This window comes from Balaenoptera physalus (assembly GCF_965194825.1).
Source record: "Balaenoptera physalus genome assembly, chromosome: 3".
NCBI lineage: Eukaryota > Metazoa > Chordata > Mammalia > Artiodactyla > Balaenopteridae > Balaenoptera > Balaenoptera physalus.
In genome coordinates, this window is record NC_138890.1 from 4,631,373 (window position 1) to 4,643,717 (window position 12,345).

A 12,345-nucleotide genomic window follows, 5' to 3' on the forward strand; every position below is an offset into this window, starting at 1 on the left:
TGTACACTAGCAATGAACAGTTGAAAAGTGAAATTTCAAATCAGTACCATTTAAAATAGCTCCAGGGGACTTCCCTGGTGGTCCAGTGGTAAAGAATCCGCCTTTCAATGCAGGGTACGCGGGTTCGATCCCTTGTCAGGGAACTAAGATTCCACATGCCGCGGGGCAACTAAGCCCGCGTGCCACAACTACTGAGCTCGTCGCCTCAACTAGAGCCTGCATGCCGCAAACTATAGAGCCCACGCGCCCTGGAGCCTGCACGCCACAACTAGAGAGAGAACACCCGCACACCACAGCTAGAGAGAAGCCCGCGCGCCGCAACGAAGAGCCCGCATGCTGCAACTAAGACCCGACAGCCAAAAAAAAAAAAAAAAGCTCCGAAAGCAAAAAATACTTAGGCATAAATATAACAAAATAAGTATAGGATCTGCATGCTAAAAATGACCAAATGCTGATGAAAGAAATCAAAGAAGATCTAAATAAATGGAGAAAACACACCACGTTCATGGATTGGAAGACCCAACATAGTAAAGACGTCAATTCTCCCCAAATTGATACACAGCTTTAATGCTGTTTAATCAAAATCTCACTAGGAATTTTTTTTGTAAATATAGATAAACTGATCTAAAATTTATATAGAAAATTCTAAATTTATATAAATAGCCAATACAATACTGAAGAAGAATACAGTAAGAGGAGCCAGTCTACCCAATTCTGAGACTGACTAAAGCTGTCGTAATTAAGACAGTGTGGTATTGGTAAAGGGACAGGCACATAGATAAATGGAACAGAACAGAGTGTTCTGAAATAGGCCAATTGATTTATTTTTGGCTGCATTAGGTCTTCATTGCTGCACGTGGGCTTTCTCTAGTTGCGGCGAGCGGGGGCTACTCTTCATTGTGGTGTGCGGGCTTCTTATTGTGGTGGCTTCTCTTGTTGCAGAACACAGGCTCTAGGAGCGCGGGCTTCAGTAGCTGTGGCATGTGCGCTCAGAAGTTGTGGCTCACGGGCTCTAGAGCGCAGGCTCAGTAGTTGTGGCACATGGGGTTAGCTGCTCCACAGCATGTGGGATCTTCCCGGACCAGGGATCAAACCTGTGTCCCCTGCATTGGCAGGCAGATTCTTAACCACTGTGCCACCGGGGAAGTCCCAGGCCAACTGATTTTTGACAAATGTGCAAAAGCAATCCGATAAAGGATAGTGTTTTTAACAAATGATGCTGGAACAACTGGTTGTTTCATATGCATAAAAATGAACCTCGACATAAACTTTATGTCTTATACAAAAGTTAGCTCAGAATGAAGCGGAGCTAAATGTAAAATGTAAAACTATAAAACTTTTCAAAGAAAACAGAGGAGAAAATGTTCACGACCTCGGGACAGGCGAAGAGTTGTCAGGCATGACATCAAAAGCACGATCTTTCCAAAAAAGAAAAACTGCTAAATTGGATTTGATCAAAATTATCGGGAAAAATTTTTTTTTTCTCAGCAAAAGACGCTTTAAAACAAAATTTTTTTTTTAGTTTGTTTTTTTTTTTAAATTTTTGGCTGCAGAGCACAGCACGCGGGATCTTAGTTCCCCAACCAGGGGCCGAACCTGGGCTCCCTGCAGGAGAAGCGTGGAGTCTCAACCACTGGACCGCCAGGGAAGTCCCCAAAAGACACTCTAAGAGAATGAAAAAAACACTTTAAAGACTGGGAGAGAATATTTGCAAATCACATATCCGGTAGGGGACTTGTATCCAGAATATACAAACAATTCTCAAAATTAACAGTAAGAAAACAAACAACACAGTTAAAAAAATAAACAAACTTCAACTGACATATCACCAAAGAACATACATGAAAGGCAAAGCCCCTGAACAGGTGCTTGCCATCGTTAGGGATTACGAAAATGCAAATGACAACCACAGTAAGATAACACCACACACCGATGAGAATGGCTAAAAAGAAAGATGCTGACAACACCTGACAACAAAAAATGCTGGTGACGAGGTGGGACGAGAGGAACTCACACCTGGCTGGGGGAGCTCGAAATGGTCCCGTCCCCCGGGAAAACACGGGTGGTTTCGGATAAAGTTAAACATACACTTACTGTAGGAGCCAGCAATCCCATTCGTAGGTATCGACTGACCCCAAAGAAAGGAAAACATGTGTCTATACATGAGAGTGCTTCTAGCTGTTTTATTCACAATCACGAAAAACTGGAAACAGCCCAAATGGCCCCGCAGCTGGTGAATGGATGAACGAGCCGTTAGGGTCACAGAACACGACTCAGCAACAAGAAGGAACTACTGACTCACAGGACAGCTGGACGGGATCTCCAGGCTCCACACTGGGTGAAAGAAGCCCGTCACAAAAGGTGTCTCCTCGATGATCCCCTTTATACGGCATCCCCCCAGAGACAAAAGTACAGTGACGGAGAGCAGACCCGCGGGTGCCAGGGGTTGAGGGTGAGAGGAGGTCGTGGCTACCAAGAAACACCCGGGGGAGTTTTGGGGCTTATGCAACCATTCTGTGTACTGATGCGGGGACAGATACCCGAGTCTGTACGTGCGTCAAAACTCATGGGTCTGTGCAGCCCACACCGTCCACTTTACTCTGTGCTAATTTAAAAAAATAAGAGTAAATATGGGAAATAGAGTTTTCAAAGCAGATACATCTTTAAAGGAGGTAAGCCACCGTTTTGGACAGAGGTGTGGGGTACCGGTCCAGTACAGCTCTGCTTGGGTTCAGCCCAGTTTTGGCGCGGATGGGTTGGTCTCCGCCTGGGAGAGGCTGATGACGATGAGGACGGTCACGGTGGAGCACCAGCGGCAGCACCTCCCAGCACTGAGCTGCCTCCCCACCTGCAACGCTCCCAGCGCCGGCTACAGCCATCTACCCTCTGTCTTTACTACGGGAGGACCCGAGGTTCAAAGACGGGGGCGCTTGTCGGAGGCCGGTGGGGTTCCGACGCCCGTGCTCCCGGCTGCCTTCTACTCACCGTGCCTGCTGCTGCCGGGAGTCTATTCAGGGCCTAACCTGCTGCCCCCGAGAGCCTGGGACGTACATACCGTAGCGGGCGATGAGCGGGACGTGTGCGCCAGGGAGTGCCGGGCTCCGTCCATGGCCCCGTGGATGAGGTAGGCTCCCGCGCCGGAGACGATGGGGCTGCCCGCGACATCCATGGTGATGCCCACCATGCTGTGGGCGGGGACTGCGGTCGGGGAGGAGCCTGCCACGGTCACCTGGGCACCGCCCGGGGCCTCGAAGTACGACGCGGAGCTGCTGGGGGCGTACATCTGGGGTTCGGGGTTGTAGGCGTACGCCGTCCGCCTGGCGGGAGAGAGAAGGCTTCACGTAAACGCCGGACACCACGGCGCCGAGCACGTGTCTAAGTCAGACACGGCTGTCAACACAGCGAGTTCACAGCCGTGGTCTCCGAAAGCACTCGGGATCCCGGCTGACCCCTCAGCCACTGGTCATTTACAAACCGCACGTGCAAATTGCACTCCACGCGGGCGGGGCTTGGCGGGTGGAGCAGGGCTGTACCTGACCCTGGTTACTGGAGGTCTACCCCTGGGATAAGACCACGTAGAGCTGTACACACACACACACACACACACACACACTCGTGTGCACAAGTGCGCCTAAAGGCTGTGAAGCTGAATATGGCCCGATGTGGTGTCCTGGTTTTGATACCATCCTGCAGTCATAGAAGATGTCACCACCGGGGGTGGGGAGGCTGGGTGAAGGGTACAAGGGACTCTGGGCTAATTTTGCAACTTCCTGTGAGTCTCTAGTTCTTTCAAACCAGAAAGTTTTTTTTAAAAAAATGTAATTGCATAATAAAAAGAATGTCTAAGGGATTCCAAGAATTTGTCTGAAATCCTTTAACATCTGGATCAAATCATTAACCATGTCGGTTGATGTACATCCGGCCGCAGTGGAAGGCGGTCAGTAGGGGTTCTTCCTCAGGGGTGACTGAGGGAAGGCCCCTCTGGGAGACAGGGCAGCCTCTCCGACCCCCGGGGGGCGTCCTGTCTGACCGCAGTGCGATCAAACCAGGATGCTGCTGCGGGGGTCCCCCGGAGCCTGCTGGGGGTTCACAGGCTTCACACGCGCTCCTCGGGTCAGTGTGTGTCATGCCTTCAGTGTTGTGCTGCGGGCACCCACGACTCCAGCAACCACATCTCTTTAACCACGACCAAACCCTCCCGTGCCCTCAGGACGGGAGTCGTGGAAACCAGAGGCAGAAACAAGCAAAAGGACACGCGTCCCGAGCGCAGTGAGCTTCCGGGAAACGCATCATTTTCTGCCCCAAGCATCACGGAGTTTGAAGGCAGAAGACCCTAGACATCCTTGACAAATGGAAGATCAAGTTTTACCAACATCAGAAAGAGCCAGAGGTTAACAGAGGCCAGGATGAAAAAGCAGGGATGGACACGGTTTCTGGATTGCAAAGGATGTCTTCAGACTTAGAAGGTGGATTGTTTTTTGTTTGTTTTTTTGTTTTTAAAGACTGCCTTTTCTAGAAGTAAAAGTATAACAGTCTGTGATTTCTGAAATCTCCACCAGGCTGTGATGTCCTTATGCCATTGTTAATAGTTGGGACACATCACCCGAAGGGTAAGGGAAAGGATTTTGTGTAAACACATCCCCAAGGGAGCTCAGTGGGCGTCGTGAAAGAAGGGTGGGATGTGGCCTACAGCTGGTTCCCTGCGAGGCCCCTTCGGGGGAGGGGGAGGACACCACGTACAAGGATCCGTTGGTGTAGACGGCGTCCCCCCCTTCCACGTACTGCACCTGGGGGGGATACACGTGCTGCACGGGCTGGACCTGAAAAAACAGCAGATACTTGGTGTTACACGGAGTCTCCTTGCTCAGGATTTCCAGATTATTCAGGCAGAAATACCTCCTATTGCCTTTTGTGAACACTTAGTACCGCATCACGGCTGTCCTGCCCCCAGCTGGCACTTCTAGAAAGAAGCCAGGAGAGACAGTCACGTCAAGGCCACGTACTCCGGATGAGCCCAAACGGAAATGGAACTGCAGCGGGTCTGGGCCCCTATTCTGTGCAGGGAGGAGCCCAGCTCAGAGCAAAGGTGCAGAGCAGGGCTGGGGGGATGCCTGCGGTCTTCTGGCCACTGGGCAGAGGGGCCAGTCCTGCTGGACAGCAGACGCCAGAGATGTGGACGGAATGCGGACCTCAGAGCGCCCGATCCCCCCACGGCCCCTTGGCAGGGGAGGGGGCTCAAGCTGCTCATACGCTCCACCGCCCCCCTGCCACTCCTTTCGGTGGCCCTGGAGGCCATCCCGGGCAACGGGGTCGGGGTCCTGGGAGCCACGCTGCAAGAGACCCTGAAGGTCTGAGCAGAATCAGCACGGGCACTGTGCCTGGAGTGGGGCGGTGGGGGGTAGGGAGGAGGCCGGTGGGAAGACCCCTCCCTCGTCAGTCAGTTCACAGCCTCAGCTGATGACCCCCAAGGGACTCGGGCCCTGCTGGTGGAGGCCCAGAGCTCTGTGTGCAGAACTTCGGGACCCCACCGCAGAGAGAGGCTTAGCAGGTCCCTGATTCAACCTTGCTTGGGGGTGAGAAAATCAAGGGCCGGTCTCATCGTGCCCCCTCTGTAGGGCTTCTCATGCAGCAGCAGGACAGGGCCGATTCCCACCTCTGAGGACAGCCCAACCCGGGGGACACATGCACACACACAACCCCCTTCGTCTTAGCGGACTGGGTAAGATGCAGAGGTCAGCCCCAAAGTCCGGGTGGCCCAGGAGAAACAGCGGGCACAGGCCCAGCCCCACAGAGGAGGGCAAGCTTCTGGAATCATAGAAGTCGTGGTCGCCCCTCCCTCAAGGAGCTAAAGCAGGGCCGCTGGTTCCCTGCTAGCTGCCCCCCCAACCCCCATGCCTTCGCTTCTCCCCCAGGACCCCGAAAATCACACAGCACCAGGCAAACATCTCTAAACACCCTACTAATCTCGGCAGGAGCCCCTCAAAGACAGAGGTATGTCCTCTGGGGTCTCGCCATCTCCATATTATGCTCCTGGTTCCTTTCAGGCAGGAGCCTGAACGAATTTTAATTCAGCATTTTACAGAGCAGGAGTCGGCAAATTCTGGCCCTCAGGTCAAATCTGGCCCGCCTGTTCTTATAAATAAAGCTTTATTGGCACACAGCCACACCATTCCTTTATGACTTTTGCGAGTGTTGCACGGTTGTGCCAGAGACCATCTGGCCTGCAAAGCCAAAAAAGAAAAATGTACGATTAGGCCTTTTCCAGAAAAGGTTTGCCAACCCCTGCTCAGATCACACTGCCTGTCTGAGCTGATGATCTGGGCTGCGATTTGGCTGGTGAGCCCACGCATTCAAGCTTTCTTCTCAAATCATTTAATTTCACAAGAAGTGCCCGTCTGAGGGCCCAGCACTTGCCTGCGGATGAGTTTGCCTCCCCAGGGGGCTCCATGCTCCTCCAATCCAGAAACCTCCGCTATCTGCCTGCGTGTCTACCGCTGCACCCCGTGCTCTATCTAGGGGCTCGCTTGCGCCCCAAAGGCTGAATATCTGAATGAATGAAAGATCGTAAGCTTTCTTCGCTTGATGCAACCTAGCTGCAGCAAAAGATTTTTTTTTTTTTTAAACACAGCTTCCAAAAGAACTTTCTGGTAGGGAACTGAACACATCAAACGAAAAGGAACAGCGACAACAGAAAAGCATGCATCATCGTTTAGACAGGGCTCCAGGGTGCTACATGCCAACCTCGTCCCGAGTCACCTGTGCTGTGGTTACCTGCTGTGGCACCTGCTGCACTCTGGGGAGGGAGATGGGCTGCATCTGAGCCCCCTTGGGAGCCGAGCCTGCTGCCTGGACCAACACCCTCTAAAATGGAAGGAAAGAGGACATTTAGGCTTGTCAGAGGTTAGTCCTGAAAACAAACACAGGTCACAGCCAGCTCGACCGCGCCCACTGTCGCTTTATGGAAACATAGCGGGACGGGTAGGAAGGGAGAGGCGGGCGCACACACACGCGGCTCAGGCTGACTTAGGCGGGCACAGTGGGGACCCGAGCACACGTGCACACACGCGCACACACACACACACCCAGCAGCTTTGCCTCCTTGGGGTCGGTAGTCATCAAGGTGACATGGCCTGAGAGCTGGATGCCGAGGCCGGTCGTCCACACCACCTCCTCCGCCGGACGAGCTGGGTCACACCCCACCGTTTCCCAGGAACCCCTGGACTGCCCCCATTTTACACACGAGGGAACAGGAAGCCTAGAATGGTCAAGGCCAGGTCGATGTCCTGCGGCCTCAGCATCAGAAGTTCTACAACCCAGACTCAGTCCAGGCCCCTCCTGGGCTCCATGACTGCTCTCTGGGTCCCTGAGCCGTCTTCCCAGTGTGGCTTTGTCACCTGGCCTGGAGGACTGCTTGGACATACAAAGCTAGGAAAACATGAAGGATCAAAATGTACCCTTCAAGGTGAGGGAGGAATAGGAGCGCTTTGCTTCTGTAAAGGTTGGGCTTTGGAAGTCATCAACTGTGATTCTGCGATTGTCCCACTTGGACCCTAAGTATCACCAGTTGTGGTGATTCTGCGGGGCTTGGCTTTATAAACACCGCTGTACTAATAAGAATTCAACACACTCGGCCCTTCAAAGACAAAGAGAACACAGATGGTACAGAAATCAATACGGTGGATGGATAAACCCACATGGGAACATCACTCAGCCAGAAAAAGGAGAGAAGCAATGACACTCGCTACAATGTGAATGGACCTTGAGAACATAATGCTCAGTGAGAGAAGCCAGGCACCAAAGGCCACACAGTGTGTGATTCCATTTATATGAAACGTCCAGAACAGGCAAATCCACAGGGACAGAGAGTGCATTCGTGGTTGCCAGGAGCTGGGGGAGAGGGATGAAGGGTGACTGCTCATGGGGACGGGGTTTCTCCTTTGGAGGATGAAAATGTTCTGGAACTAGATAGAGGTGGAGGTCGCAAAACATTGTGAGTGTCTTAAATGCCACTGAACTGTTCACCTTAAAATGGTGAATTTTGTGTCGTGCGAATTTCGCCTCAAATAAATAAAGAAGAATATTAAGGACACGCATGCACACACTCCAAAGCAGAGCTGCTCAGTACGGAAGCTACTAGCTGTGTAGCTCTGTGGACACTGAACTTTACTTCGATTTCAATGAATTGCAGAACTCAGTTCCTCAGTGGCACTGGCTACGCTGCCAGCGCTCGGAGCCTGGCGGGGCTGGCGGCAGAACACGCCCAGTGTGGTGGGAAGTCCTGGCGGGTGGCCAGGGCTGAGAGGGGAAGCAGGAGGCGGGCATCACGGGGACAGCGGGAGCCAGATCAGCCCTCACTGGGGATGAACTGGGTGCCCACTGTCCGGGGAGTGCAGTGCAGCCTGCAGGCGAGAGAGGTGCCCGACGGGGGCGGGGACACAGCCATCGAGGCAGGGGTGCGGGGCTGGGCCCACCTCCAGCGGGGACCAGAGCCCTGGAGCCTGGGCTGTACACGGTGGCCATGGCAGGACCCTGGGACCAGTCAGCCTGCAGCCGCTACAGTGAAGGCAGCCGCCACCCAGGCCCAGGGGCGCCTGAGACGGGCGTTTGGTGAGAGGGACCCCAGGAAGCACGGGGTGGAGGGTTCATGCATCAGGCTCAGTGGGCAAGGAAACAATCAATTAGACCACAACTGCAAGTGATCACGCCCTCTTGGCACCCATGCTGGGGCGGCCACACTTCCAAGAAATAAATGCTAAACATGTCCGACTACACATTCTAAACGGAATAAACGGCTTTGATGTTTGCCTTTTGGCTTTTGCTGAATTACGTTTTTTGGGGTTTTTTGTTTTTTGTTTTTTTGCCATAATCAATTCTTTCTGTTGTGCTCCTAACTTTTAGATTTGTAAATCACAGATGATCACGTGGCCACAGTGGACCTCTGCCCATATCTATGATTTCGGTCTGTTCTGCTACCTTCGGTTTCTGGTAGATTTATGTCACTAACTTTATGTTTATGTCTACTTAGTAGTGTATTTCAATCCACTATAGAAATCTAGAAGTTGGGAGAGCCTTAATGTGAAAATTCTCTCTCTGCAAATTTTAAAGAATATACCGATTCTAATACTAGATTCAATTAATGAACCAAATCCTAAGAATTCTCACTTCTCTTTTGCCTTATGGATAGAAAGACTTTCTGCGTAGAAGGGTCATTTCCAATGTACAAGAAAACTGCCACTAGCAGATAAGAATGGACTAAATCAAAGTGGGGGAAGGGCTTTCTTTTTGAGTTTGGATCATTGATTCCTTGGTGGGACCTTTTTAAACAAACAGTGAAAAAGTCTAATAACATGGGGTGAGGGAGGAAAATGAGGGTGCATTTCAACAGCAGCAGCCATGAGCTGAGAAGTCAACTCAGAAAAAGAGAGATTCCTCGCTCTGTTGATTCAAATGTTTTTCAAAACCAAGGCGGACGCGTCCCCACCCTGGCTGCGCTGGTTTTCCCGGAACGGCCCGAGCGGCAGGCGGCTGGTCTCTTACCTGCGGCGAGGCTGGCACAGGCTGGGCCACAGGCGCCTGGGCTGCCGACGAGGGACACAGAGCCACGGAAGCCGGCGAATCCGATCCACCCTCTGAATTCTGCATGCTCAGTTCTAAAGAGAGGCGGAGAGACAGCGAGTGGGGCAGGGCTGTCTTCACCAAGCCCAAAGAGGCAACATACACGATAGGCGAGCGGTAATGACCTGCAGTCTTCCAAGCCCAAATGCAAGGATCCTGGCCAGACTAGGTAAGGAAGGGGCAGGGGGGAAGAGGTTGCACAATTGTTCCATAAGAAGAGAGAAGGGAGGGGGCAGGGGATGTTTTTCCAAATATAAACCCGAAAAAATAGCTCTGCAGGAATTCCTGAACGCTGGGGACAACAGCTCCCCCTTTCCGATCTGATTGGGCTCATACGACTTCTTTACTCATTTACCGACAAAACCAAAAGCTCCTGGTCGATGCTGGCCATCTGCGGAGCTACCGCACCCTAAACTACAAGCGCATCCCCCTAGGGCAGGGTCTCCCCCTCGGCACTGCTGCCATTGGGCGGGTCATTCATGTTCTGCGGGGCCGTCCTGGGCCCTGTGGGGTGTGAAGCAGCGTCCCGGGCCCCACCCACTTGATGCCAGGAGCACGCCCAGTCGTGACCACCGCAGACGTCCCCAGACATTGCCCAGTGTCCCTGGGGTGGGGTGGGGGGGGATGGATTCAATGCTGGTTAAGGGAGAAAAAAGGTGACAGCAGAGAAAGAAATGGCACATTCCTTTGGGCTGGAGAAAAATCCTCAGGCATTTCAGCAATAAGAAAAAGTGCCTTCTGTTCCTTTGCCCATGAGAAAGCAGACAAGTACATTTCTCTGCAGCCAGGTGTAGATCTCCTTCAAGAAGGTAATTTAAAAATTCTCTACCAAAAGATTCATTTAATCTCAGCACGAAGTGGCAGATGATAGTCACTCCGGGAAAATGCTGAAAGTCGAACCCTCTTCACTTTTTAATAAACACTGGTTACCTTAAGTCTTTGGAGAAGCAGTGCAATCCGCAAGCTGCGTAGAGAGGAGGTGGTTTCGTGCTCGCACACACCCGTCCCCATCCCTGTCCCATCCTGCCTGCGGCTCTGAGCACATCCCCCCAGGAGTGAAGTCTCCCGGCTCCTGATCCCCACGGAGGCCTGCACAGCATGGCACATACCACGGTGCCCAGGACCTACGGCCAGAACTTTGATATATGTTTCTCTACAGCCCCAAGAGTCCCCACCTCCAATAATGGGTGGAGAATTTTTTTAAAAGCCTTTTTAAAAAAATATAAACTGATAATAGATGAAAATACTTTGCCTAAGGGAAGCAGAAAGATGTGTGTGTCTGCTTGGATCTGAGAGTGTTGGCTCAATCCCATCTTTATTGACTCTCCCAGGACTCCCCCATCCCCCTCCCAAATGCCTTTTGTGCCACAAGAGCCACTGGACGGACCGTGGCGGTGCCTGTGGCATTTTTCTCTTTCCCGTGACCTTGACTCAGTTCTCACCACCAGATGTCCCCAGAGCCATGCGGTGAAGGGTGCCTCCTACATTCTCTGAATCTTTCGGAGGAAGAGGGAGAGGAGGAGGAGGAGGAGGAGAGTGTGAATTTCCAATCATGCATTTCCTGGGTCTCCAACATTCTCTGCCTTCCTGATGGAACTGACCTTTGGAATTATCCTGCTGGAATCTGCTTAATCGAGGTCTCTTGTTTATGGTTTTCTCTGAGCGTTTTAAACCAGTCCTTTGCCCACTCTGCACCACTCTGTTCCCATCTGAAGCCAGGAAGCGGGTAACTTCAGCAGCACTAGGAAGAAATGGATTAGAACTCTCCATGAAACGAATCCACCGGTGAGAAAGTGAGCAGGCTGACTTTGCTGAGACCAGACCCTTGTTCCACAGTTGAAGTCTTATGGAAACAGGGAGAACCTGTGAGTGTTGGGATAGACAGTGGGCCCATGCTGTGCTTAGTGTGGCCAGAACGCACCTTCCAGAATGCAAGTGAGTCTAACACACTGCTGACCACCATGCACTGTCTGTCTATCGCGCTGCTTAGTGTGTATCGTTTAGACCAGAGTCAGCAACCTTCTTCTGTAAAGGACCAGATACTTTTGGGCCCACTTGGTCTCTGTTACAACTACTAGACTTTGCGATCATAGCACAGGAGCAAAAATGGCTGACGTGTGAACCAATGATCCTAGCTGTGTTCTAATAAAACTTTATTTATAGAAACAGGCGACAGGCCAGGTTTGGCCCATAGGCCATGGTTGCTGGTCACTGGTCCATATAATTTTTTTTTTTTTTCTGCACCACGCGGCATGCAGGATCTTAGGTCCCTGACCAGGGATCGAACCTGGGTCCCCAAGCAATGGAAGTGTGGAGTCCTAACCACTGGACCACCAGGGAATTCCCTGGTCCATATAATTTGGGTTTAATAAAGTGATGTGGTTTTGGAAGGTGGGTAGAAAAACTACACTGTCTGGAATCAAAGCCTGAGGCCACAGGCCCTTGATCCAGCGCCTAGTTCTTGTGGCCACGTCTCACCAACGTGACAGGACTGGAGGAGCCCCGGAGGGCGACTCAAACTGTGAGGAGGGTGGAGCTGTTGACATTTAAAGACAAACGGAAGTATCAGACACTGGTCTGAAATGCCAACAGTGGTCTTCCCGAAGCTTGCAAAGTCATAAAGAAAACTGATTGAATCCCAGAACCCCAGAAGCCAGGTGTAGCCCTTAAAACTTAGGATGGGAGTTTGGGCACAGAGCACTTTGGGGAGCTGTAGTGGGTTGAATAGTG

At 51.9% G+C, this 12,345-nt stretch overlaps 1 protein-coding gene across 9 annotated transcripts in view; it reads right to left on the reverse strand.

Annotated features, from left to right (window-relative positions):
• Positions 1–12,345, reverse strand: part of RFX2 (regulatory factor X2) — a 96,374-nt gene that overhangs the window by 36,558 nt on the left and 47,471 nt on the right. For 4 of the 9 annotated variants that reach the window (XM_082455553.1, XM_082455552.1, XM_082455550.1 and 1 more), the window contains exons 3-8: positions 11,217–11,356; positions 9,538–9,650; positions 6,784–6,861; positions 6,415–6,546; positions 4,741–4,820; positions 3,056–3,317 (exon numbers count right to left, since the gene is read on the reverse strand). In XM_082455553.1, the coding sequence (XP_082311679.1) occupies positions 3,056–3,317; positions 4,741–4,820; positions 6,415–6,546; positions 6,784–6,861; positions 9,538–9,642 (657 nt within the window). In that variant the 5' untranslated portion in view covers positions 9,643–9,650; positions 11,217–11,356. Of the gene's footprint in view, positions 1–3,055; positions 3,318–4,740; positions 4,821–4,896; positions 4,918–6,414; positions 6,547–6,771; positions 6,862–9,537; positions 9,651–11,216; positions 11,357–12,345 lie in introns of those variants that run through there. The other 5 variants (XM_082455557.1, XM_082455556.1, XM_082455554.1 and 2 more) reach the window with 3 other exon arrangements.